General features: G+C 37.5%; 1 protein-coding gene across 3 annotated transcripts in view; it reads right to left on the reverse strand.

Annotated features, from left to right (window-relative positions):
* Positions 1-581: 581 nt before the first annotated feature.
* IQSEC1 (IQ motif and Sec7 domain ArfGEF 1) overlaps positions 582-25,578 on the reverse strand; it is a 346,404-nt gene continuing 321,407 nt past the window's right edge. For 2 of the 3 annotated variants that reach the window (XM_086618776.1, XM_086618778.1), the window contains 10 exons: positions 24,959-25,081; positions 23,974-24,140; positions 20,618-20,757; positions 18,959-18,988; positions 16,504-16,629; positions 14,734-14,833; positions 11,295-11,468; positions 10,454-10,630; positions 2,947-2,996; positions 582-1,605 (listed from right to left, as the gene is read on the reverse strand). In XM_086618776.1, the coding sequence (XP_086474902.1) occupies positions 1,000-1,605; positions 2,947-2,996; positions 10,454-10,630; positions 11,295-11,468; positions 14,734-14,833; positions 16,504-16,629; positions 18,959-18,988; positions 20,618-20,757; positions 23,974-24,140; positions 24,959-25,081 (1,693 nt within the window). In that variant the 3' untranslated portion in view covers positions 582-999. The remainder of the gene's footprint in view (positions 1,606-2,946; positions 2,997-10,453; positions 10,631-11,294; positions 11,469-14,733; positions 14,834-16,503; positions 16,630-18,958; positions 18,989-20,617; positions 20,758-23,973; positions 24,141-24,958; positions 25,082-25,578) is intronic. The other variant, XM_086618777.1, reaches the window with a different exon arrangement.

Here is a 25,578-nt window from a genome sequence, read left to right on the forward strand (position 1 = left end):
TCATGTGTGTTCGCTAAATCATACGCCTACGAAAGAAACGTGGATCATGTAAATTCACAGTTATCACAGCCTTTAAAGTGTCTAAGAATTTGTGTGACCAACGCTTGAAGATGACCACTGGAAATGGTCATCCTACATTGCTACGGTATAATTACTGCATCTTAACGAGTTTGCTTACCTGAAATAGCAGAGCAGCTCTAATACTGATTACGTATGACATTATCGTGTTAATAAAATAAGGATCTATACAAAGCAGTATTTGACTACAACATTTCAATGCTATGTTACTTGGCACATTTAGTTGTGATTGCTTAGAAATCTTAGGAAGTCCAGAGGACTTTTAATGAAAATACTGACATGTCTGAAATTTGTTTCTAACGTTTAATGTTTTTGGTCTACTCTTTCAGATGCTATTCATCTATTATACTGTCCTATCAAGTAAGTGGAATTTCTTGTAAAGTCTATATTGCTAGTTTTGTGGACTGAAAAAATTTCTTTCCAAGCACAAATGTTAACTATACAGTATATATATATTTATATGTATATATTTATATTATATAAAGTTTACTTACGTACTTTCATCAACCATATCAGGTCTACTTATTTTTTTTGCCCATTGACAATAAAAGAGCAAGAATGCAACACTTGGTTCTGTATCTCTTTTTTTCCTTTTTTTCATAGACTAAGCTTTTATTACTCATGTAAAATTGTCAAGGGATTTGGTGTAAAAGGTAGCTTTACTCATATTCAGCAAGCAGCATGTTTTCAAGGCAGTTTGGAAGTAAGAACTAACCAGGTGGTAAACGTCTATGGCGTAGATAAGTAAAACCAGTATCGATTGCGCTAACTTGAATTATTTTATTTAGTAACAGCAAGCCTTTAAGCTCATACAACTCGGTTAAATTGTCTAGGTAAAAACTGACAATATTACTTGTTGCCTCCTGTAAGTGCCTTTGCAGCTTTGTTTAAAACTCTAGTTATTAGGAGGGTCGATACGTTCTAGACTATTGTGCTGATGCCACTGTGTTTGGGCTTAGTGCTGGCTGAAGTGGAGGGAGGTGGTGGCGGTCCGTGGTGATGCTGAGAGTGCTGGGGATGAGAAGAGTGCCCGGGGTGCGGAGGGGGCAGCGGCGGATGAGGAGGGTGGGTATGCGGCGCGTGGGGGTGCTGCATGTACGGGGCGTGCTGGGAGTGCGCCGCGTGCTGGGAATGGGGCACGTGTTGGTGGTACTGGTGCGGGTGCTGGATGTGCTGGGGAGGGTGGTAGTGGTGGTGGTGGTGGTAGGGCGGCGGGTTCTGCTGCATGTGGCAGTACTGCGAATGGTGAGAGTGCACTTGTGCCTGTGTCTGCCCCTCAGCTGGCCCTGCGTGATGCATGGCAGAAGGATGCTGTGAGTGCTGCTGATGTGGGATTACTGGAGGGTGCGGAGGTTGCTGTGATGAGCCAGATGGTGGATGGCCTTGGGAAGGTGGCTTTCCCCTTTTACTACCAAATAAGGAACCTAGGAGTGAGGAGGAGTTAGGCATAGTCTGGTGAGGGCGAGATGGACACTCTCGGGTTGATGTAGCTCTTCGGCGCATGTGAGGACTGCTAATGATGGACCCCTAAAAAGAAATTAATAGAAATAAAAATTAAAAAAATCTTAAAATGCTTAAAAGAAAAAGTTCACACTGACCCACAAACTCCTCCTTCAGTGTTCACATGGGTGGACTATGTTAAAGAGTTCTAGGAAAAAATTTATTTCCACCTTCCCTAAGTCACCAATGAGGCAATTCGTGCCCTTCTTGGGGTATTTTAAGCATTAAATGTTTTTCTCTCAGTGCTTTAATATCGAAAGTTTCGACTTTAAGTAGGAAAAATGTCACGGAGGAGTAACATGACATAAGACCTAGGCGTGTGTTTTTGAAGGAAAAATACATTTTAAAATTCTGTAAAAAACACATACTTGCTTTTTTTTACAACAAAAAATAAAACTACATTAAATTCAACCTAAATAGTTAAACACACAGCAGCAAATATTACAGTTACAATTCAGATTTCAAAACAGTATTTTAAACTTTTTTTTAATAGTAGTTTTCCACTACTATATGCCACAGTGCTGCTTCTCAAGCCTACCTCTGAATTATGTGTTAAATGGAACCATACCATTTTTGTCACTAAGATTTCTATGTGATTGTGTCCTTCTGACCTGTGGTCCAACGTTCTCTATTATTTAGCCTGGAATGGTGTAGTTAGTTTCTGGAAGTTTTGGGTTTGTATTTTTTAAAAAGAGTTACGGGACACAACAGTACTTAGGCAAAGTGTGCTAGATTTAAACTGCAATCTACCTAAAAGCAAACACAAAAGAAAAAAAACAAAGAGAGAAAAAAAAAAGAAAAAAATCTGCAAGCTGAATTCAGAGACATGAACAGTATATATAAATGGTTTGAAGATGAATGAAATCTCATGAAATCCACATTGAATTCACCTATCTTAATAATTTTTTCCTCCCATGCCCTATCTGTGCAATTCCATGGTGTCATGACTGCATACATTTAGCAATTTAACTCGAAAATAAGCAATGGGAATGGTTGAGCATGAAAGTCAATAGTTGTAGCTAAATATCAAACAGCAAGAACAGTGTACTTCGTAACAAAGAGCAAGTGGGCTTTTAAGCTGGGACCAGACTGAAATGGTGGCAAAAGGACACATCATATTCATTTAACCATGCTTGCAGGAACAAAGGGAACAAGGTTAGCTCAAACCAAAAATGGCATTGGTCTAAAACAAGCTGTCAGTGCTTTTTAAGCTGGAAGAATACGGAGTGAGTAGCCTAGGCATGCATTTTATTTGAGGCAGGCAGGTTATATGTTAGAAGAAAAAAGAGCAAAAAAATATGTATATAAAAGAAAGGTTTGAAATGCACATCATCACATCCAGCTAGACATCAGGAACTTCCTACTTACTTCCATATTGCTGTCTAGCGATCCTGCACTGCTGCGTCGCCCACGCTTGCCTGCCCAGGACATGCAACACCAGAGATTAGAGACTGAGACAAGACCCGGGTGAAAAACAGCTGCTTTCCCTCAACCACTAGAGGAGCCTCTAAACGCAACTAGAGGGGCTGCGGGGGTGGGGGGGGGCACATGGTGCTGGACTGGTACAGCAGCTACTAGGCAGAAACAGACTTTTAAGGCCACTAGTTATATTAACTTTCTGCACCTGCCTGATTTTTAAGACGTATTGTTGTTGTGAATCAACTATGGTTAGCAGGGTGTGATTTTTTTAATTTGTACAACTCTTAAAATACACGTATTTTAGCATCTGTATTTAGTAGTATGGTTATGATGTTGACCAGCAACGATTTTAAGTTGTTCCATTTCCTGGAATCTAATTGTCTATTAAGTTTCTTTCTTTAAAGACTGGTAGCATATATATATAAAGATGTATTTGTGGGGTGGTATTAATTTAAATACAAAATTTCATATTGGCATATTCTGAACTTCAGTGTGGGGGACTGGTGAGGGGCACTGCTTTCATCATTTCATTTTCAGTTTTGAACCTCAGTGGATTTCATATAATCTTCTTTCATGAGGTTTTTAAAAAAACTAAACTTAATTTTTTTACTAATAAATCTGGAATCTGTCTTGACATTATGGCAAGATTTTGTTTGTTTAGCTGTGCAGTGCTTTAAGTATGACAGATTTGTTCTCCAATATTCTCAAATTGCCAACGACATTTGCCTAAAACTACACGTGAAACCCCAGACTGTTTGCCGAAAGAGCCGGAACACTTCGGTGGCTATATATAGGACACAGGATCCCAGATTTTCTCTCTCGTTTCACAGGTGAGAAAATAGCATATGGCTGCAGTGGAAACAGATATTTTTGAAAAGATAGATTGTTAAGCGTTGCTCGCAAAGCTTCAAAACAATTTACTGGCAGGGCGCAGAAACAAAGCTAACGTTTGGAGAGCAGTCAGGTACTCAAAGCTTCTCTAACATCTGCATGTTTTTAGAAACCTGGATTTTTTCAGTGCTTTCTCCTTGCTTTCCTGCAAGGCCAAATATCAAAGACAGTCTCCACCCTGCATTGGTACCTTGCTGCCTTCAGAATCTTCGATTTCAACAGGCAGTTTTGGAGAGGAATGTGAAGATTTCAGCGTCACTGAACCTATAAGCCACATGCCCTCATCTTTAGAAGCCCAAAAGGCACATGGCATGAGAGCTACAGAGAAGAATTTTGGGACTGCTTTGTAAGCGGGACACACAGTGATTCCTGGAAGGCTCACCCTTACTTCTTGTCCTGCCCTCTCACAGACCAATTTAGACTACCCATAAGTCTTGTAAGATCAGTATGATCTAAAAAAACCACCTGTTGCATCCATGGGCATAACTTTGACCTGGCTGGTCATGGCATGCCACCCTGCAATACAAGTTTCTTTTAAGAGCTACAGCTCTCTTTAGACTCCTGTAATATTTCCCCCTCTCTCACCTAACCAGGAGTTACTCCCCAGTACAAACCTCTCTACATTGATATTAAACTGAGGAGAAGGCGTTTGAGGTCAAGGTGTTTTGTCCGGCTTGTTAAATTTGTTGGAATTTTGAACAATTCCCCTAGACAGGCTCTTTGTCAAAAGCTTGGCAGTTCACCTCTTGCTGCAGTTTTGGCCTCATCAAAACCATAACTGTGCTATGTTATGAACCCCTCAAGAAAACCTGGTTTTGATAATCCCTTATTTCTACTTCTAGTCAGGCTTTGATATTTTTCTGCTCTGCTAACGGGATTAGTACTGATTAACACTCGAATCACTCTTGCTTGCTGATAACAAAAACACAGATGAAGATAGCCATGTCTTAGCAGTCAATATTGCAAATAAGACTGACAGCTGCCATAGGTCATTAAATGTGGCCAAAAATGAAGGAAAACAAGAAAATCTAATGCCTTTTGCGTACAGCAAAGTCTCCAATAAAATAACCATGAACATGATATATACACAGTATATATGGACAGAAAGAGACAGATAGATTTTTGCTTCGAATAACTTCAGGGCAGAGTAGTACTAGCAAAGCCAACAATAAACAGAAAATCCTACTTAAAACGCCTGTAATTTCCCTCAGATAGGCACTATCACGATAAAGAATGTTTTGTTTATTTCCTTAAAACCAAATTGAACCCAATTCTGCATTGAGCTACGGTGTGATATGGAAGCTGTTACGTAAATCCTCTAGAGCATTCCCCCTGCCAATGTGTGTTGATGCAGGACCATGCTCTGGTCTTTGAGATGCCATCCCATCTCAAAAACGTTCCCCTGGAGCTGCAGCGTTCAAATGCATTTCAAGAAAATGGTGACTCTTGACTAGAGTTGTATGTAAGGGTAACTCCGTACTCCCAGAATAATTAACAGCTCTGATATAAAGCAACGTGGCATTTATCAAATCTGAAGACCGGTTTTGCTTAATATATTCTGATCTACTTGCAATTTTTAAGGATGTTATTTAAATTGGTTTTAATTTCTATGAAATTAAATTTCAGTTAATTTAATCTTTTCCAATTCATTGATGTTAGATATGAATATTCTTTGTAAGAAATATTTTTAACTTACATAAGCATAATATGTCCCATATATGTACATGCATTATATGGGACTAAGAATATTTCAAACTTTTAGTGGAAATATTAAGTGATGAAAATATTTTTACAAACTTAAACATTCCAAAATAAAATACAGAGTTTCATTAATAAGAATCCATTCTACCTTGCAGAAATTGATCTCCAAGACGTGCATATCATTACAGTAAATGTAAATATTTCTCACTGCTACCCTGTATTTCTTGAAAATCTGTTCTACGCCAGTGAGATACTTTGATATCTAAAAAACGCATTATCATCTGGCTTTGTAAGTCTTGGGAAATAAAGTTTGGGAAAAAAGTTCTCAATTAAGGTTTTGGTAAAGCAAACTAATACAGCAGCTCTTACAATGATGAGTTGTTATACCAGCCTCCAAAGGCTGTGAAATTTCTATTCCCAGCAGCAGCAGAATGTGTAACCATGTAGCTACTGAGCTACATGGTTATATTACCCAACCTGACTTGCTCAAAATTATCTAAACAATTTGCTCTAATCGTTAATTTAGAGACATCACTCTCCAGGGTGAAAAAACTCTTTGTTAACCTTCATATTTTCATCTTGTTTTCTGGGTGATACAAGTATTCTCTTAAGATTACACATCAATTGTGAAAACAGTTTCTCAGCATCTTCCAAGAGATTATTCTCAAAACACTGATTAAGCCCCAGGAGATGAGAACATAACCACCCCTCGCCTTGCTGAACTCTTCCTTCACTGGAAAAGCAAACAGCGTCTCTTCCGTAAGACAGGAAAGTTGTTGATACGAGGTGTTTACGTGCAGTGCAGGCTATCTTTGTACAACATACCTTGTGAAATGGTACGGTATTACCATACACGTATCACAAAAGACTTGATTCATACAACTGTTTTATTTTTAAAAACCCCAGAAAATTCTATCATGCCCATTACTGTTGCTATTCCACTGAAGAACAGGAAATCTAACAACAGTGACAAGAGAAGAGACAGGAACAATTTCTCCCTACTTGAAAAGCCCTTCTAATAAGGAAGATAAAGGCTGCTAGCACCCTCCCTACAGAGTGCAGCAAAATCCGTGGGAGAGAAAGGAGAAAATAAGCTAGTAACCCTGCCTCCATCAGTGAGGGGGAGCCAAGGGACTGCACCAGCCCATCACAGACTGATCCAATGGATGAGGGGATTCCGTAACTGCATGAACTCAGAGCCTTTTTAAGGGGAGTACAATGCTGAGAAGTTCCACAGTCTTTTCCACTACGTTTTGGGATATAGGAAATTTAAAAAAATACATGATGGAATTGTTAAAAAAAAAAGAAAAAAGAAACATTTAAAAAGTTAAAAGTTGATAACCAAGATTATATGCAATATACAAATAGAATTATTTTAATTTTGGAACCACTTTATGGTTTGGGTTTTTTGGTTGGTGGGGTTTTTTTCAGTAGTCTCCACCGGTCTGTGGGTTGTTTTGAGATAGCTCAGGAGATTATGAGGCAAACACAACTTATTTTAATAGTAACCACTATACCACCCTGCATTTCTGTGCAGGTTGCAATATTACACAGCCATGCGTGTAATTACTGAGGCAAGCCACACAATTACAATTTTTAAACCAATGCAGCATGTGAATATTATTCCTGCCTTACAAGTTAGGGATGGGGGAATAAAGCTTGATATCCACAGGCGCTCACTACTGTAAACTCAGGGTGAAAGCACTGGGTCCTCCAGCAACTCAGAGTCACGGGAATTCAGATCAACTAGCCTAAACTAAATTGAGCCAAGAAACCTGTGAGAGATACAGAAACACAACCAGTCTAACCCTCCATGCTCTGCTTTAGTGACCGAATCATTCTTCCCACGTACTAATGGCCACGATGGGACTTCACACCCTTCACATCTTTCTGTAAACCTACCTAGCACATCATTGTATATAGAACAAGTGGTGAAATGTCCAAAATTCTATTGCAACCTGTAAAACTCAGCTTGAACTGCATTAAAATGTGTCTGTCTTGTAATATTTTTGTGTAGATTAAGAATTTCAAAGTCTGGGACAAATAAATTCTTCCTTGACTATAGCTCAAGAATGTGTAATAAAAATGATATTTTTTTTTTTTGAGAAAAATAAACTACCAAATACTTTTGACATATTCACACCTTGGAATAGTTGGTTGCCACATTCTGCTTTTTATTCCATGGAAAGGACTGTCGATCCACATTGAACAATAGTATCTTTAAGATGAAGAGACCTTCATTCACATCCTTTTTGCAATTAGGATTTAAGCTATCATGGCAAATGCACAGAAGAACAACCATCAGGAAACGATTCCTGACATTGTTTCCTGGCAGAGAAATCTTCCCTTTCCTTACAGTTTACAGCTTAGGAGTCAGAATCGTTCAAGGTATCCACATTCATTAGACCTAAGAAGCTTATGAATCATCACTCTTTCCCAAGAGAGAAATTTGAAGTCACTTTCCACAGCCACCATTTACTACTGTGATACCTGGTAGAGAGTAATGGACTGCTTTCTTAAATAATTTTGTCTTATACCCATGAACCAAAATGCTGTTCAATCAAATTTCCCCTTCTTTGAGTAAATATTTTAAGATTTTCGATCTGGTTTTGCAATGTACATTGGAGAATTACCTGCCTTACCGGATAAATATGCAACCAGGCAATTTTCTCATGTTTATTAGATTTATTTTTGTTTAAATGTAGAAAGGAACTCTCTAAAAATCCACTTTCATCATACCTTTTCCTACAGAAAGACACACATTCACACACAGTCCCACTACTCTTTTTGATCCTGTGTTTATCCACAAAAAGAAGAATTGAGGCAACCTAACTCAGTACTCTTTTACAGAAGCGATTTAGTGTGGTATAATCTCTGGGACGCAGTATCTTGCTCACTGAAAGAGACTTTTTTGTTTTCTATGGATCATCTGTCCCATGTTAAAACAAAATCAGCCTCACATGCAAGCTATTCACTGAGAAAAGGCAGAAGAGACATGTATAATCTCATTAAAATTACGCTAAATAACAAAGCGAATAACAGGTGTGTAATTTCTCAAGTGAGTTGCACTGCACAAGAGCAAACAGAAACTCTCCATAATTCTCAACTCGTTAAAAGTTAAAATTAAGTTTAGTCGGGTTTAACAAACTCATTGGTAAACCCTGCAGTCTGTGAGTGATTTCTACTTTTTATAATGGAAAAAAATTATTTTCAGTAATAAGCATGCCAACTGTAGGCATGTTGAAACGTGAAATGCTTTCATGATTACAAATACTTGTTTATTGCATAAAACCCACAACATGAATTGAAAGACATGGCAATGTCTGAAAGACAAGGATGAAAAAGTCCTATGGGATGAAAAAATTAATCAGAAATCATGTTTATGGGTACAGATAGCCACTGAACTCACATATTTGGCAATATGGTAGTTCTTATTCTAATGAAATAAAACCAAAAAAACAGAAAAGGATGATGGAAGTATCCTCAAATCTGAGATATGACAGTGGTGAAGACTAGTGGCTTGATCTAAAATCCATTGAAGCCAATCAAGCACCTATGTTCAACTTCAGCCTGATTTTGGATCAAGGTCCTGGGTCTTTTCAATGAAGCAAATGGACATATGAGTATGAAAGCCTAAACACAGAACAAAATAAAAGAGCTCACTCTCTACATATTTGTATGCACATACATATACCCAGAAAACACAGGCTATAATTTCAGTTTACGACAATTCTATTTATTGCAGCATAGCTAAAATCTCTTCTTTAGTTAAAAAAGGAAAAAGATAAGCAGCATCTACTGCCAAAGACAGACATAGTATTGAACTTATGACTATATTGTAAACCACCACTGCCATTAAAAGAACAAATCAGAGTATGTAACTACGAAAAAATAATTAAAAAAAATATATATAAGTTGCTGCTATCCCCAGAAATACTTTCTGAATAGTGGGCATGGTGTTCAGATAGGACTTCTTGCAAGTGACAGGAGAAATGTTTAACACTGAAAGACAAGGTTACTACTCGTGGTAGCGTGTAGTACACGGGTATGCCAGTTGCGTATTACCGAGGCAGATCATAAAATAAAAACATGCCAAACTTCCCCCGGCTTTTCTTTGGCTAAAAAAAAAAAAATCACACCACCACCACTCCTTTCCAGTCTTTAGCTATATTAATCAGTTAATAAATTTTAAGGCCCATCAGTGGTTTAGTGGGATATCAGTATTCTTGTCCACTAGGGCTTCCTTTATTATACTGGCAGTAGTATTTCACAACAACTTCTTTTGCAAGAACTGGGGACTATATCTCGAGTTACAAAGCAATAAAAGAGCATCAGGGACACACTGTATCTGAATTACATAGCTCTAGGCAGAATTTAGTAGGGCTTCACTCAATTTCATTCATCAATGTGGTAACACAGGTACACTTGAGCACAAAATACACAGAAAGCGGTCGTTACACAGAGACCAGTTTCTTTCCTTTTCTTTCTAGGCCAATTGTATGAAGGGGAAGAAGCAAAGAGGAAGAAAAAAAGAAAGGAAAACTAAGTGGGTTACTCCTAGCACGACTCAACCGTTTGTTTTTTTTTATAAAACACTTACAATTTTTCCTCTGTGTTCGCTCTCCTTTAAAAGCATATATAGCAATCTACAACGATTTAAATGCTTTCAAATAGTGGTTGCTTAATAGAACAAGGGCAAAAAACAAACAGAAATTAAACACGAAGTATGAAAGAGGAGCTATTCGAAATGTTTGAAGTTTCAGCATTACTGGTTGTGAAAGCCCACCGTGAGCTGGGCTTTATGTGCATCATTCACACACCGTGCATGCACTGGTGGAGGCAGGGAAACAGAGGCAGTGCTTACCTGCTTCGGACAGGTCTCTCAGGGAGCTGCTCAGCGCGCTTCTCTTCAGCCCCTCCCCAGTCGCGTAGCTGTCGTCCAGGCAAGCTCTGGTCAGCGTCCCATTGCCAGAATCTTTTTTCAGACTGGAGCACTGAGACATGCTTGGACGCACCACGCCCTTCTGTTTTTCTAGCTCAGCTGAAACAAAGAGGATAATTTTGCAATTCATATTTATTGCCTATAACGCAGGACGTGGTAAGGTCACAATTTCTCTATGTGATCATGTGTTACTGTGAAGAACAGATAACTCTGTTACATGCCAGAGAGGAACTTCAACCCCATACTAACAGCTTCATGTTACAACAAACAGGGTGAAAAGTCCTCTTTTGGAAAACAAGGAGATAAAATTTGACTGTTAGACACTCATGTAACTTCCAGAAAAATATATCAATTTGTACTATGGCTACCTAATTGAGAGAATACAGGAATATCAACATGGAAATGAAGAAAAAAAATCAGTGAAACTTATTTTTGAAGGGCCATCATTGAGAATTTCAGTGATGTAAATTATCCCTAAAATTCTTACCACAATTTATACTACAAATTACAAATCTATTTCTCCTCAGTCCATTGCTGTTTGCAGTTTGTCCAGGCTAAATTTCCACTGCAGCTACACGGCAGCAAATAATAGTCAATGAACTCAGCTGGGGCTTAAGATATCATTGGGGTTTTCCTCTTTCTAGAATCAAAGTCATGGAAAAAACCTACATTATTTTGAACTTTTTAAAGAGTTCTAATTGGTTATATACACATTCAAGATTTTCTTATTTCGATTAGCTTGAAAATGCTCCATTATATGTACCTTTGTACTTACACTCTATTCTGTGCTTTTCCATTTCTTGAACCTCTGCAATTGACTCCCTCAAATCATCTGTAAACTTCTTTCTGTCCTGAGGATTTGGTGCATTGAAATTTATTAGTACTTTAATATCTGCTCCTGGAACAGCTGACGTAAGCCGAATACCATTGGGATAATCTAGAAGAAAAAGTCAAGACGAACTAAGCTCTGATTATTCCCTTTTTTTCTTTTTATTAAAAAACAAACCAACCACCCAACCCCTCACAACTAAACGCTTTTTACTAATATTACCATATAGAGAACAAAGGTAGGGAAATAAAAGTCCGAAGGCACAGGATTAGAAAGAAAATCCCTAAGATACATTGGAACTGCTTAACTGCTAAGATACGGAATAAATACTGACAGATAGTCTTCATGCAGCTGTTACCCTTAAGGTACAATGTATAATATAAAAGAAAAATCCCAGAAAAAAAACCCCAAAAAAGTTAAGGGGGTAATTTTTGCTTCATGAAACAGATCCTATTACCTACCTTAGTCAATCGTGACTGAAGTTTTGTGGAGTAAAGACTACTTGAACACATCTTGAGTACTAGAAACTGTCTTACACTTTTAACTTAACGTTTGCAGAAGACAAACACACTAGCATGTACAGCTTTCACTATTTCCCATTAAGCTGTGTTCCCTGGATATCCTACTTTCATTTTTTTTCTAAAAAATAAAAAGTTAAAATTATCTGTGAAATTACATACTGAGAAAGTAAAAGGGCTGGGTTTTTTTTTTTTTTGTTTTTGTTTTTGTTTTTCCTCTGCCTATATTATGGATATCTTCACAATAAAATACAGATATTTCAGCAAACTGTCTCTGCCTCTTTTCCAGCTGCGCATCTGAGAACGCAAATTTTAACAGCTGGTCAAAAATACCTCCTGGTTGAGATAAAAGGTTCATTTACAGAAAGATAGCTTAGAGATGTGTTCTGCTGTAGAAAACAGAATCAGACATTGCACAGATCTGTAGAAACGGAGTATTAGAAAAACTCAAAATGTGCATTCTAACTCACAATGTTTTCTTTTACTCAACTGCCTGACCTTCTGGGTTTGCTAAAGCTCGCAAATATTTACTTAAGTATTTGACCAGAAGTTCAAGTGCTCCCATGTACTAAAAATTCCTTCCCTCAAGAACCAGCAGATGATGTAAGGTAGTCTTTTCCTCAAAGCTATTAGGTTTCAACAATATACAGAGTTAAAATATTGAGAAAGAAGTACAAATGCACTTTTTAAGAATCCTTTTTCAATCTTTTTTAAAAGGATATCTTAACTTCCAAATCAGATTTGCAACTAAAAGTGAAGCAAGTCCGTTTACCACTCTCAGGTGAAAAAAGGTGCCAACTACCAAAAGCTTCAAAGGTTGCAGAGGGGAAGGAGGAAGCAAGAATTTGGGGCTTCTGCCAGGGACTGATACAAACATCTTGCCCAGAAGCAACGTGTAGCTGCTCTGCTGCTCCTGACCACAGGATAAGTGCATCTACCTTCAATGGAGTAAGACAGCTGCCTCGAGCTGTGTGCAGCTGCTGCTGTTCAGAACATGGCCAAATGGCCACAGGTGCAGGAGGCTGGTGCTGGGCAAGCTAACGGGAGGAGAGCGTCATGTAACACCACGTACTGCTTCAAACACTGAAACTGGACATGCAGCCAACAGCTCTAGAAAGTGCACCACTAGGAATAAAAAAGATGTTTATGACACTGACCAAGAAAACTTGGTAACCCCAAAACCACATGGGCCACCTTCACGTATGAACCAAGAATGAATTTCCACACGCTACTAAACCAAAAATATTTTAGCACCAGAGATAGTTCGCTACATCGTATTGATTAAGCATCAGGAAACACTGACGTAAGTAAATATTTACTGGTTTCAGATAGACTCTCTCTGACGTGATTTGCTCATCCTTTATATTTCATCAATGATTTTGACTGAAAATATAAAATATACTTCCCTTATGGCCTATTTATTTACTAAAGATACATGACTTTATTTTCTCTTTTGGAGCTCATCCATCCCTCAATGTAACTGACTTCTATCATTAGAAGTCAATTCTTCTGTCATCAATGCCAATCATGTTGTTCAACCTCACCAGTAGCAAAACCAATATTTCTTCTCTTTCCCAACTGGAAGATACTGCATTCCACCTGTCAGGCCCCGATATTAGACGCACAATCAGCTCACTGATTCACCAGAGTGAATTTACCTTAGGAGCCCAACTATGTTTACTAAAGTGTCTCAGTTAAAACGTCTCCAGCTCACTGGGAGGAATCCAACCCTTTACTCCTAGTCTCACGATAGATAATTTTAAGTTTACTTCAATAAAGTGTTTCTACTTAGCATGCTTATGTGATTTTTTTAGTTTTTAAAATTTAAATTGACATCAGAGGAATTATATATTCTTCTAATTTCAGTAGAATCCAGGCTAGATATATTTGGTCTTCCTGTCCAAAAATGAATTTTATATCATGTAAAGCATGCACATGAGAGAGAATGAATGTGTAGGCATATAAATAATCTGCAGGCTACATCGCTTCTATAAGCTCTACTTCCCTTTTGAAATCTCCATTGGAACACATTCTCAAGGACAAGCAAAAACGAAGAGCTTTCCACAACAGAAAATACAGAAACTACTGAATGTCACACTGACCTGTACCCAATTTATTATGAATGTCAAGGTTTGGTTGACAAACCATTAAGTCAGGTCAAATAGACTGTCTCCTTATGTACCACACAGACAACTACGCTCTGCTATGTTATTACAGATGCTGTCTCTGGGCTTTAAAATCCATAGGAGCATCAGCAACTATTTGCTTTTTGTTGGGTTGTTGTCTACTAAGACTAAGCTTGACAAGCATTAAAGATAAAAAGAATATTGGATTGATGCAGATTACAATTGACATAAACAAAAGGTGTCAGAAAATACAAACTTTAATCCAGACTCTGCTTTATATTTATTTTTGAATGTGTATACATTACTGAGGCACAACGTTAAGATATAAATCAGGAAGAAATATTAAATAGTGGTTTGAATTACACATATCATTAGAATAGCCACTATCTATTATCATACATTCAGCTCTAGCTAACTGTACCATCGACTCAGCAACAGATTTAACATACTTGTTTCTTTGTGAACATTCTATTCTTTCAAGCACTCATGAACAACACATTTGGCTACATTTGGCTTCTGACTACAACCAAAAAAAAATATATCTAAGAGCGGTCTTGCTATTTCTTATGCTGACACCATCTTCTTTTAAACTTTAAGACTAAGTTAAATTCAAAGCAATTTTATTCCTAAATTCAGAATCAAGTCCTGTCCATCCCTTTCACTCACACAGATTTTTATTTTATTTTATTATAAATAAAATGGTCATCTAAAAAGAGAGAAAAGACTTACACTGGTTCTCAAAAAGAAGAACTTGCATTCCATAGAGGGAAAAGGACTGTCGAAAACTGTATGTAACTGAGTTCTTCTTCTTTTGAAAAATCTTTGTCACCTGAAAGTTATCAAATAAACAAAGTGAAATATCTCTTTTACCATATATGCTTCTGGAAAATTACTGTTCTTAAGAATTAGCACACGCGAAAACATTTTATGCTATAATCTGCCAGAAAAGATGAACTTGTAATTTTTTAATTTTTTTTTAATGCAACTGATGTATTTAATCTACTACTACTGCAGAAACAAAGTGAGCTTTGAAGCATTGGTATCTCTTAAGCAGAAGGTTTAATATTTTATCCAGATACAAAGCCTACGTGTTCTCTATTCTCCAGAACTCTACTTCTTGAAATTTGAGAAAGAAAAAACAACCTGCATCCTTATTGTGCACAGTACATGCTTGCAAAAATGTAAATACGTTTAAACGATGCTTTTGCAAACACTTAGCTGCTTCCACACTTCCCTTCACGTTTTCTTCTTAGTCTGACTACAGGCAGGACTCACCTATGGACCTCTCCACACAAGTTTAGTTCTCAGCCCTTATTCTCACGTGCTGTGCGACCTTCCAAGCCTGCTTCACTTCGGTGTGCTTCCAAACAGTGTCTTACGCTACCTCATCCAGGGATGCCCTGTTTCCCTATGATTTGTACAGCACCTATCTCAAGAAAAGCTCCGAGTCTGTGGAAACCTTTACTTTTTGCTACAATGGAAGTAACACACTACTACTAACCAAATGAAGGCAAATCATTCTTTCTCTTTAAAACTAAGAGGTTTAGTTTTCCTAGGTCTTTCTAATTCTAACTTTTGGTGATGGCATTTCGCTAGAACTGACAAATTTGGCCTATATTAGTCCTAAAATAGTTTGATAAAACTACTGACATCTCACTAAATAATAAAAAAAGACAGAAAACTTGCAAGCTGAAGACGACAACGTTCCATCATTTTGCACCAAAACTCAAATTTGCAACAAGAGGTTATACTCACAATCAAAAGTATTACTTTTCTCTTTCATTTACTTTCTGGTTTTAAGGTCTGAAGGTATGTAAAAATTACAATAAAATTGTGCATCTGAATCATGCCTTCTTCGTAACAAAACATGAACTATTTAGTTTAGTTCTTACTTCTCAGGTAACAGTCGAATACGTTCCAAATAGAGTGCAAATTTTCCTATTTTTAAGAGTAAATCAACCAAATAATTCCAAGCTGTAACTAGCTTTGTATGTCTGTTTTTCAAAAGACTGAGTCAAGTTACATGCACGCTAAAAAGGAAAGTCAACTGTAAAATGTATTTCAACATATCCTATTGCTATTTCAATGAATAAATGCGCCTGGTTCATAGAACATCTGGGGAATATAAAGTAGTATGTAATTTTGTTTTTCCACAAGAAACTTGAATTCATTATTCACGGAATAAAAAACGTTTCCGTTTACGCATTAGGGAAATGGGTAAACTGGAGGTAATTTTTGTTCTTTACAGTAAAAGCTATTGCATCAAAGTACTTGCTTATAACAGTGTAGTAATCAATAAAAGGCTTCAGTTTAAAAGCAAATTATATATAAAGAAGAAAATTAAGAAAATTTAAATCTTAACAATCCAAAGATTGTTAGAGTACAGAGTAACAGGTAATAGATAAATATTTATTTTTAGGAATGCTCATGCAAGTGATTTCGCAGAGATGGGCATTTCTGAATACCTCACTAGAAGTCTATCCACCTGAAAGTACGTACCACAAGAAGATCATTAAATAGAAATATTTCTCGCTGGTGCAATCCAAGCTTCTGAGGTTTATTTGGATCTGGAACTTCAAACAGCCTACAGTAGCAAACAAGCCTCCGGTGGGGTAGAGAGAGGACCTATGATAATAGAAAAGTTCATGGTTAATAGAGCAGCATTTAGCCAAAAAAGAGCATCTTTTCTACCTGGAGTCTTTTTTTGAATACTTCAGATATTTTTACCTCTAAGCCCATTAGACTTTTTCATCAAAGCACCAACAACGGAAAAAGAAAAGATTTATATGCCACAAACTTGCACAACATTCAAACTTCATCAAAATTCTTATATAAAACATTGTCTAACAGCTTGCATTTCTATATATGGATGCCAATGGAAGTTTTACTGGACATGAAAGTTTTATTTGTGAAACAATAAAACCTTGAAAGAACTGAAGATGAAGCAAGTGGGAGGTCAAAGCAAAGCATGTTTGCTTTGCTGAGCATTTTTACATATCTTTATTAGAAAAAAGGATGCAACACAACTTTAGCTTTTATGAGATGAATACGCTGATGTTGTAGATTACTTTTTGTCGGCCACTGAGTTAATTCGATTTGTTCACTCCTCAATACCAAGGAAATGGTGACATCAGGAAAATGTAAATGCATTTTCAGTGTGGCTTATTTTCTCATGCCAGCAAGAAAACCAAGAATAATTTTCCATTTTCTTATTTAAAAAGTCTGCTGAAGCTATGTTCGAAGCTCCTGTTTTCAATCTGCTAAGAACTAATTTCTTTCAAATGCAAATGATGATATCTTGTCGACAATATTAAAAGAAATCCTTTAAACTTAAAAAATTTGAAGTAGAGAATACTCTTGGTAACTAGACATATATTTCATTTATGTATTATATTTCTTTATAATTCCTGATTCTGCGCGAGAATTACGAGATTCACTAGGCAAAGAAAAACAGTCAAAGACTGTTAATGCTGCTTCTTCTAGTGCATGGTGGGAGGGAAGGAGAGGGGAAGAGAGGGGGAAAAAAATTTAAGATTCACTATCTGCCCTTGTTCCTGGTTGGTTATCAAGTCATTTGGTGAGATTTCAATTTTTCCCCAAAATCCAGTGATAACTACACTAATAAAAAATAAAATGCTAACAGCATTTAATTTATCTATGGCATTAGCTTAATTACCCTCTCTGATCTTGCAAGGAGAAGGCATTTAAGGTAACATCTGACATGTTCTAAAGAAGCCAGTGTGGTGAAGAATGCTGGAGAAATCAATGGTTTCTATTTTCAGGCTATTCAGCTAACTGAAGAGCTTACATGGGTTCTCAGTGAAAACTGACAGGAACAAATCTTGCATGTTCTCCTTCTCTCCTACCTCCAGACTCAGTTTCCCCAGCACATGGCAGTCTGAGATTTGCTACAGTGAGATAACAAAACCCAAGGGTAGTCACTGAGCCTATGAACCTGCAAACAACTACAGTGAGCTCTGGTATTGAAATTTAACTATAGGCAATACTTTCACTCATAGCAATAGATGATCTGGTAAGATTCCCTTCCACCATCTTTTATAAAGGTCATATCCTTCAGTTTGTTTTTACAGTCCAGTGGTACTGCTAGACATGCACCCACGAAACAATGACAGGTACTTCATTTAGGAATATGAAGCTAGGTTTGCATAATTTTACTTGTTTATGCAGAAAAAGTAAGAAATGCAAGACTGAGAAGCAAATGAAAGTCTAAAGTTATTTCTCTGGATTGTCCTGAGTGAAGATGCTAACGCACAGTGCAGTCGTAATTGAGGAAAAAAAAAATCATTACGATCGAATTTGTGTAAAGTAACCAGATTTCAGAGCACTACGTGCACTCCTCTGCTATGAGGTGGCTTCTTTGTTCTAAACTACTAGTGCTAATGTTATCGTGAAACCAAAGTGAGTGGAACACTGCATCAGAAGAATAGTTTTAGGATTAATATGGAATATGCCTATAACTTAAATCTGGAATCATTATTCTCTGTGTTCATCTACCTTTCCGAAGAGAACTGTTAAATGAACTGGTAATATATTTGTAGAGTATCGTTCAATTCTGAAGTGAACCAGGAAGAAGAAACACACCAGGACCCAGGTAGAAAGGGGAGGAGCAACTGTAATTTTACAGGGTCATTTATTCTTTACTGGCTGTCTAATTTCTATAGTGGTAACAGCATTTGAAATGCATAACAAGTGTACTAAAAAAAGGTCTAGAAAACTTTTTTCAATAACTTAAGCAGTCATTCTGGGAAATATATTTTTAAGAAAACTTTTATACTTTGGAGAGTTATTACCACAACGACAGGAAAATTTTGCTTGAAAGAAGCCCATTTTTAAAAAAAGTTAAAACATAATAGAACACGTTATTGCCAAATTAAGAAAAAGCTGCCAGTTAAAATGACTGTAAACTTTGAAGGAGTATGAGAGAAATACGTACACAACCAAGTCCATGGTGCAGAGATCCAATCTACAGTAGAAAGACATATACAAGTTCATTAAACTTCAGAGAAACACAGTACTGTATCATAGCAAGTAAATACGTCACGGTCTTACTATGACTAAATGCCTATAAAGTAAAAACAAATATTTCTATCAATACAGACTGTTGGCTATTTCCTATTTTCTTTCACACAGTTAAAAAGTCTCTCAACAGAAGAATCCTTGAACACAGGACGCTACTGGGAGCATTGTTTTCTTAATCCCATTTAATTTACAAGGTCAGGATTAGTTTTAGGATTTGAGTTGCCACATGCCTGAATAAAAAAAGAACCAGGAAAAAAAACACCTCCCACAGAAGCCTATATATAAACCTAAATCCCTAAACAATTATGGAAAATAAGTTTTGTATGAAAGCATAAGTGACTGTCAAATACTGACTTTAGAATATTTCTTTCCCTTCTGCTCAGAAATATGTAAAAGCTTTTAGTAAGAAAATTTTGCATTCTCTCTCCTCTGCTTCTTCCAAGAGATCTCCTAAATGTTTCCTTACTGAGACACAGAAGCAAATTGGATTTTCTTTTTCTGGTGGCCCCTCACTCCCCTCTGCCCACTCCCTGCATCGAGGCTTGTCTGAGAAGAGATTACAATTCAAAGCTCTTTAAAAGTAATAGAGAGAATCTCGAGATCCACGCTCTTTTTCTTAATAAAAAATCCCCCAACCCATCAGTCCCTGCTTCAGTAAAGTGCCCCAGAGCTGATAAAAACCCCCTGATGCAGCACTTCAAAAACACGCAAGTCTAGTCTGTTTCTGGTCTTGTTCTGGGCTGCCTTTGTGACTGTTAACATGAAGGTTTTCAAAAGATGACTTTGGGACTTGAATTCAGGAATGCTGAGTATCCATTGTCCCTCTCCACATTAGATACAATTGTTAGCATGTAAAATATTGGTCTTAATATGTCAGTGTTCACTCAGCTCCTAAAACAAAGGGAAAAATGCTGTGGTCTTCCTTTTCTTTCTCCTTTTCCAACAGACACTTTGAAGATTAATTCATATAGCAAAGTATTTCAGGATTTTTCCCACAGCAAAGAAAGAGGTATCTTTGGATGCTCAAACGCAGCACTAGACTCCCTGGGACCTGATTTCCAGATCAGTTCTGAGACAAAATGACACCATCTCCCCTTACATACACCAGTTCATAGAGCCAGCTGCAAAGCTGAGAAAGATGCTGATGTGAACATAAGTTCTCTACTGCTCTTGTAAATTATGGAGCCACAACTGATAGCATAAATGGTGAAATAAGATTCTCTACAACATCACTAACACCACACTTCAGTTCTCTTGAAACAAACACGAGAACTACCCAAAACGCAGATATTTCAGTGTAGTTTCATAATTGTAAAGCTTCATATAGAGAAAAAATTTAAGGCTCATAACATCATCACTCATGAATATTGGACTGCAACAACAAAATTCATTTGCACTGTGAATGCTCCAAAATTAAAACCAAACTTATAACAAATTATTATTTTGACAATTTCTGCCTTTTGGCATTTATCAACCAATTTCTACCTCTAAGCAGCACACCTCTGTACTCTTCTATACTGTATGTTGCCCTACATGTCCGTAGTAACTGACAGGCAGTGCAAAGTGAACTTACTGGTTTCTTTCCTACTATAAGTTTTTCAACCTTCTGGACTTGGGATACATGATCCTCATTCGTCTTCAGCTCCCGTTTGCGGATCCGCTCGTAAATCCCAATCAGCATTTCTCGTGGGATATCCTCGCCGTCATCCACACCTGCAGAAGCCAACGGTTTCCATTATCAGTCTGGCTTGGAATGCTCTGACTAACAACTGCTACTTCTCAGCAAGGAGAGGATAAAAACATGGGCAAGCTTGGTTTCCTCTGCAACAGCAATGCCAATGTTGCCTCAGACTGCTGACGTACTTGCCAGTGCTGTTTTTTATAGCTGCCAGGACTCTGTCAGCTAACGGCTCCTGTGCTCTCCTTGTGCCTACCTGACCAACGCAGCAGAAGTTACCTTTCTCGTTACTGAAGCACTGATTTTTGTCCAAAAGCTTGCTGTCCCTGGTATGCCAAGACATTGATGGAAATTACACAGGTTTATTTTTTTTTGTTTTAAAACTCTAATCCAAAAGTAAGCTGTAAACAGGCTGATTTCCTATGCATTTACTTTTTTTTTTTAAGTCTCCTCTGTTTGGTATCAAAGGCCACATGAGTTAAATAACACTTTAGACACTGAAATCTCTGTAGGAATTCCTCCTAGGAGTATACCACTGGGAGGAAACAGAACCACCATTCCATTTTGCCTCTGTCCCAATACTACTCAACGCTCTGTTCATAAAATAATTTCCTACACAAAACACGAAAACCTTATGACAACCCAGTAAAAATTAATTTAACCAATATTTCCTGTATCATTTCAAAACCAATTAATTTACTCTGGAAAAACAAATCAACAAAATAGCCTAGTTACAGTACTACTGTTTAGCAGTGTGTGATTATCATTGGCATGTCAGTATTCTAACAAATGCCACAGTGTCTTGAATGCTCTATCCTGAATTTTTAATGGCAGTGGAAGGAGTCCAGTATCAATAAGTGACTCAAAGCTGGATTTCCAGGGGACAGGGAGATGCATGTCTATTTTTAAACAGGTTTTAAAGCAATAACCTCTTATCTCCGTTCAGAAGCTAAAATACAGTATTTTGTCACCCAGAGGAACAACTGCTCACATAAAAAATTCTGTGATAAATACAGTTTCTTTGCAACTAGAAGGAAGCAAAAGAGCCTCTGTTCTGTTCCACATCAGCAAGTCTTCCACAGATCACCCTTTGCAATCCAGTCATTTAAAGTTATAGGCAAGGTAGCCTGTTACAAAAATGCCTACAATAATAAGAAATTCGGGCTGGAGCTCTGTAAGAATGTACTGTATTTAATACAACAAATATCACTGTATTGTTATGCTAAGAGATGAATATCAGGCCTTTTTTAATCTTTGTGGCCTTTACAATAAAGTCTCAACACAGATAAACTTCGCTAAGCTAAAACATCTGCTTAGCACAGATCGTTCATTAATGTCTTATATAAATCTAAAGGAATAAAATCTCCAAACAGGACTTTCATTTTCAAGATCTGAAATTCCAGAACACCGCAAGTATTTTGTTTTCACTAGCACTAAAACGAACGTACCACATGCACACAAGAACACAAACTGCCGTGCATCTGAGATGCATCAATATATTTTTATACATTAAGCAACTTGGTTGTGCCTTTCTGCCATTCGGCCCAGTTCTACGTATCACTGAGAAAACGGCTGTTAACTCAGCACCTGCTGGTGCCTGCGATAGCGGGCCTGTTCCGCTACCGCGCTGCTACATCCATTGTTGCCAAAAGAAGAGAGACTCTGCACTAGGTCGTGCTTATCCTGTGCTTAAAAGCAGGGGAAGCAGGGGGAGGAGGAGGAGGAGAGGGTTGCAATGACTGAGCAGGCAATTTTCCTGGCTTTTGCACAAACACACAGTAATGGAACTACAGTAAAAGCTTTTTCCCTATGGGCACAAACTCTCTTAAAGCAAAAAAAAGGGATGGGGACTTCAGCCTCATTTTATTTCTCTAGCATCTGAGTGCTCCGCTGTGATAAAAGGAAGATGCTGTCTGATCTGTTCTTCCTTGAGTGCCCAGGGACAACAGGAGGTATCATCTCCCCGTACACCATCTACCTCCTCAGCCCTACAGTGCCCACCTCCTGTCAGGCAGAGCTGAGCAGATACTTCATAAAAACCTCTTCTTTTTCACCAAAAGAACCAGGATAGAAAGATCTGAGATACAGATTTAAAAAAATCCCTGTGTTATTTTTGGCAATCTCATTGCAGGCTTAGATGTGCCATAGCCTGACAAACAGTTTCTTTATCAAGATATATACAAATGGAGACACCAAAATGAAAGTTCTGTGCTATTTACTGTGTACCTTTCAGGAAGGTTTTGGAGTTGGAATTTTTTTCCCCACTGTGAATTTAAACCTTTAGTTTATTTCCAAAAGTCCTCACCATGGTACAGTGATTTGTGTTCCTTAATACATATACACAAAATCCAAGTTTTCTATGGCAATACCTAGCATATAAGTTTCTAGCAAAGTCATTAATCTGCATCTCTTAAAACAAGGCAAGTTGCTTTGTTGCTTTGGGTCCCAGGTTTGTACCTCTCTAAAGAAAACACAGAGACAATGGCTCTGTCTCCTCTGCATGTCTACTTAACAAGAATATGCAGTTTATGCTTTTGAAACTACTGAGGAAAAGAAATCTCCTTTTAGAATAAAACTCTAAAATATGTAAGAGACTACTTGCTTAATTTTTTTGGAACAGAGATCTGATATTCCTTGTAATACATGGTTACTACGGAGAAATCACAAGCTACAAACTATGAAGGCAGCATCTCTATAAGAATTCATTAGTAAGCTTATGGAAATCGCTTTCCTCCTCTCAGGAATAGTCCACAACATGCAGTGACACTGTATGAAGATTTATTTATCTATAAACACACACACACGCAGTCTTTGCCATGGAATTTATTTACCTTCATTCATGTGCATAGAAGTTGTCTTTATGAGCTGCCCTTTGACTTTGTGAAGAGTGTAAGTGTGGTAAATTCCAATTATATCTAAAAAAATGAGGTACTGAAGAATTCTGAGTACAAGGAAATGGTCACTTTTCAGCTACATTGAAAGAACTGGGAATAAAAAGACCTGACAACACATCCGCTCAAGACAGACAAGCTAAAAATGACAAAAAATTATCTGCTTAGTTCTGCTTTCACTATTCCAGAAATAACTAAAGCCTGTAAAAATAACAGTCGTTTTAAAAGTCAGGTGAAATCAGAATCAGGTGTCCTGTATTTTGTTTTGTTTTTTTTTTTTTCCCAGCAGATACCCGGTGTCCCTCCAATGACAGTTACAGGGAAAAGCTTTCATGACCATCATGGTTAGAGTTTGCTTACCCCGTAGATTCTTGACAAAATCTTCTAGCTTCATTTTGCGTTCTGGTTTCACATTTGGGCTGTACATGTCTGTGTTTAACAGTATGATGGCAAAAGCTAGAATGAAGATGGTATCAGGATTTCTAAACTGTCTCACCACACCTGGATTGCAGATACAGTATCGTTGGCTGGAAAAAAGCAAAGAGGGGAAGCTGTCAGAGCTATGAATTACTGTTCTAATTCCACCAAATAAACCAACTGCTGCTACATTTCAGAGGCTGAGCAAGCTATTATTTGTGTTCCAAACATGTATTTAGTTGTCCACCCGCATATTTTCATAAGCCAATCCTAGAACGTGGAAGGCTTTTGTTTTTTACTACCACTGTAACTTCACTTCTTAGTACAGATTCTGACCTACAGTAACTTCAGGTTTTTTTGTTTTGTTTTTGTTTTTGTTTTTTTTTCACCGAGTAATACCTATTGATGCCAGGTAAGAATACAGCATTGATTTTAGCTTACTGCCACATGATGATTTAAATCTCGTCCTGCCCCAGATAAAGCATGCTTGTGTTAGTATTAATAAGTTAATGCTCTTTATTCCACTGTTGTTGAGATGCTTACTGAAAGGCTCAGAGCATATGTACTCTAAACCATAAATGGTCTTCTAATTCCACTGATACAAACTTTTATATGCAAATTGTTAGAGATGTTCAAAAATCCTCAAATTTCTTTTCCACTGATGCCAGAAAGAACTTTTAATAGATAAACCTTGCCACGTTAATAGAAATTACACACATGAGCAGCACCAGCAAATAAAACTTCCTATTTCATACTCAGCAAAACCACCACAAATGCCATGCTGTATGTGAAACTGTACACAGCTCACAAGGGCCGTGCAGATAAGCAGGGAAATAACTTAGACACACTCAACTTCCCCAGTTCTCCAGTCTGACCATCAGACAACAGTACGTTTCTGGGCACTGAATAATTTATTTCAGCATCGTACCTAAAAGCTTCAATGAGCCGTTCTACTTTCTGGGCTTCTCCTTGAACACGGATATGAGCCTGAAATTTCCTGAGTGCTTCATCCAGTTCCATTGTTGAGAAGTCCATTTCATCCACAACGCAGCTAGAATAAAAACACATTGCCATTGTCTTTTAATTTCTAACAATATGGTACCCAAAGGTAAGATTTTGAGACCAAAAGAACCTCTCTATTTTCCATCTCTTGTAGAGATTCATGGAGTTTTCTGAAACACTCAGCAGCAATTGCAATAATTGCAGGTAAGCTGTGAAGGAAGGACTGCAAATAATAGATCAGTGAGAATGCATGCATGTAAGCAGGCCCTTTTTTTTTCTGTTTCTTAACAGAAGAGCTGCTGGAATGACAAATGTCTGACCAAGGTAAGTGACATACCATAGCCAAGAACAATTATTGGCTTTGTGCTTCCAGGCCAATCAATTATTACGATGCCTATAATAATAATAATAAATAGTTTATACTGCTCAACATAGCAAATCTCAAACAGCCTGCAGCAAGCACAATAATCTGCACCAAATAGCTCTGCATCTATAAATGTTCTTACATACAGAGAGAAAAAAAATTTATCTTATTTGGATACTCTC

The sequence above is a fragment of the Tauraco erythrolophus genome, chromosome 12, assembly GCF_009769465.1.
Source record: "Tauraco erythrolophus isolate bTauEry1 chromosome 12, bTauEry1.pri, whole genome shotgun sequence".
NCBI classification, from domain to species: Eukaryota; Metazoa; Chordata; class Aves; order Musophagiformes; family Musophagidae; genus Tauraco; species Tauraco erythrolophus.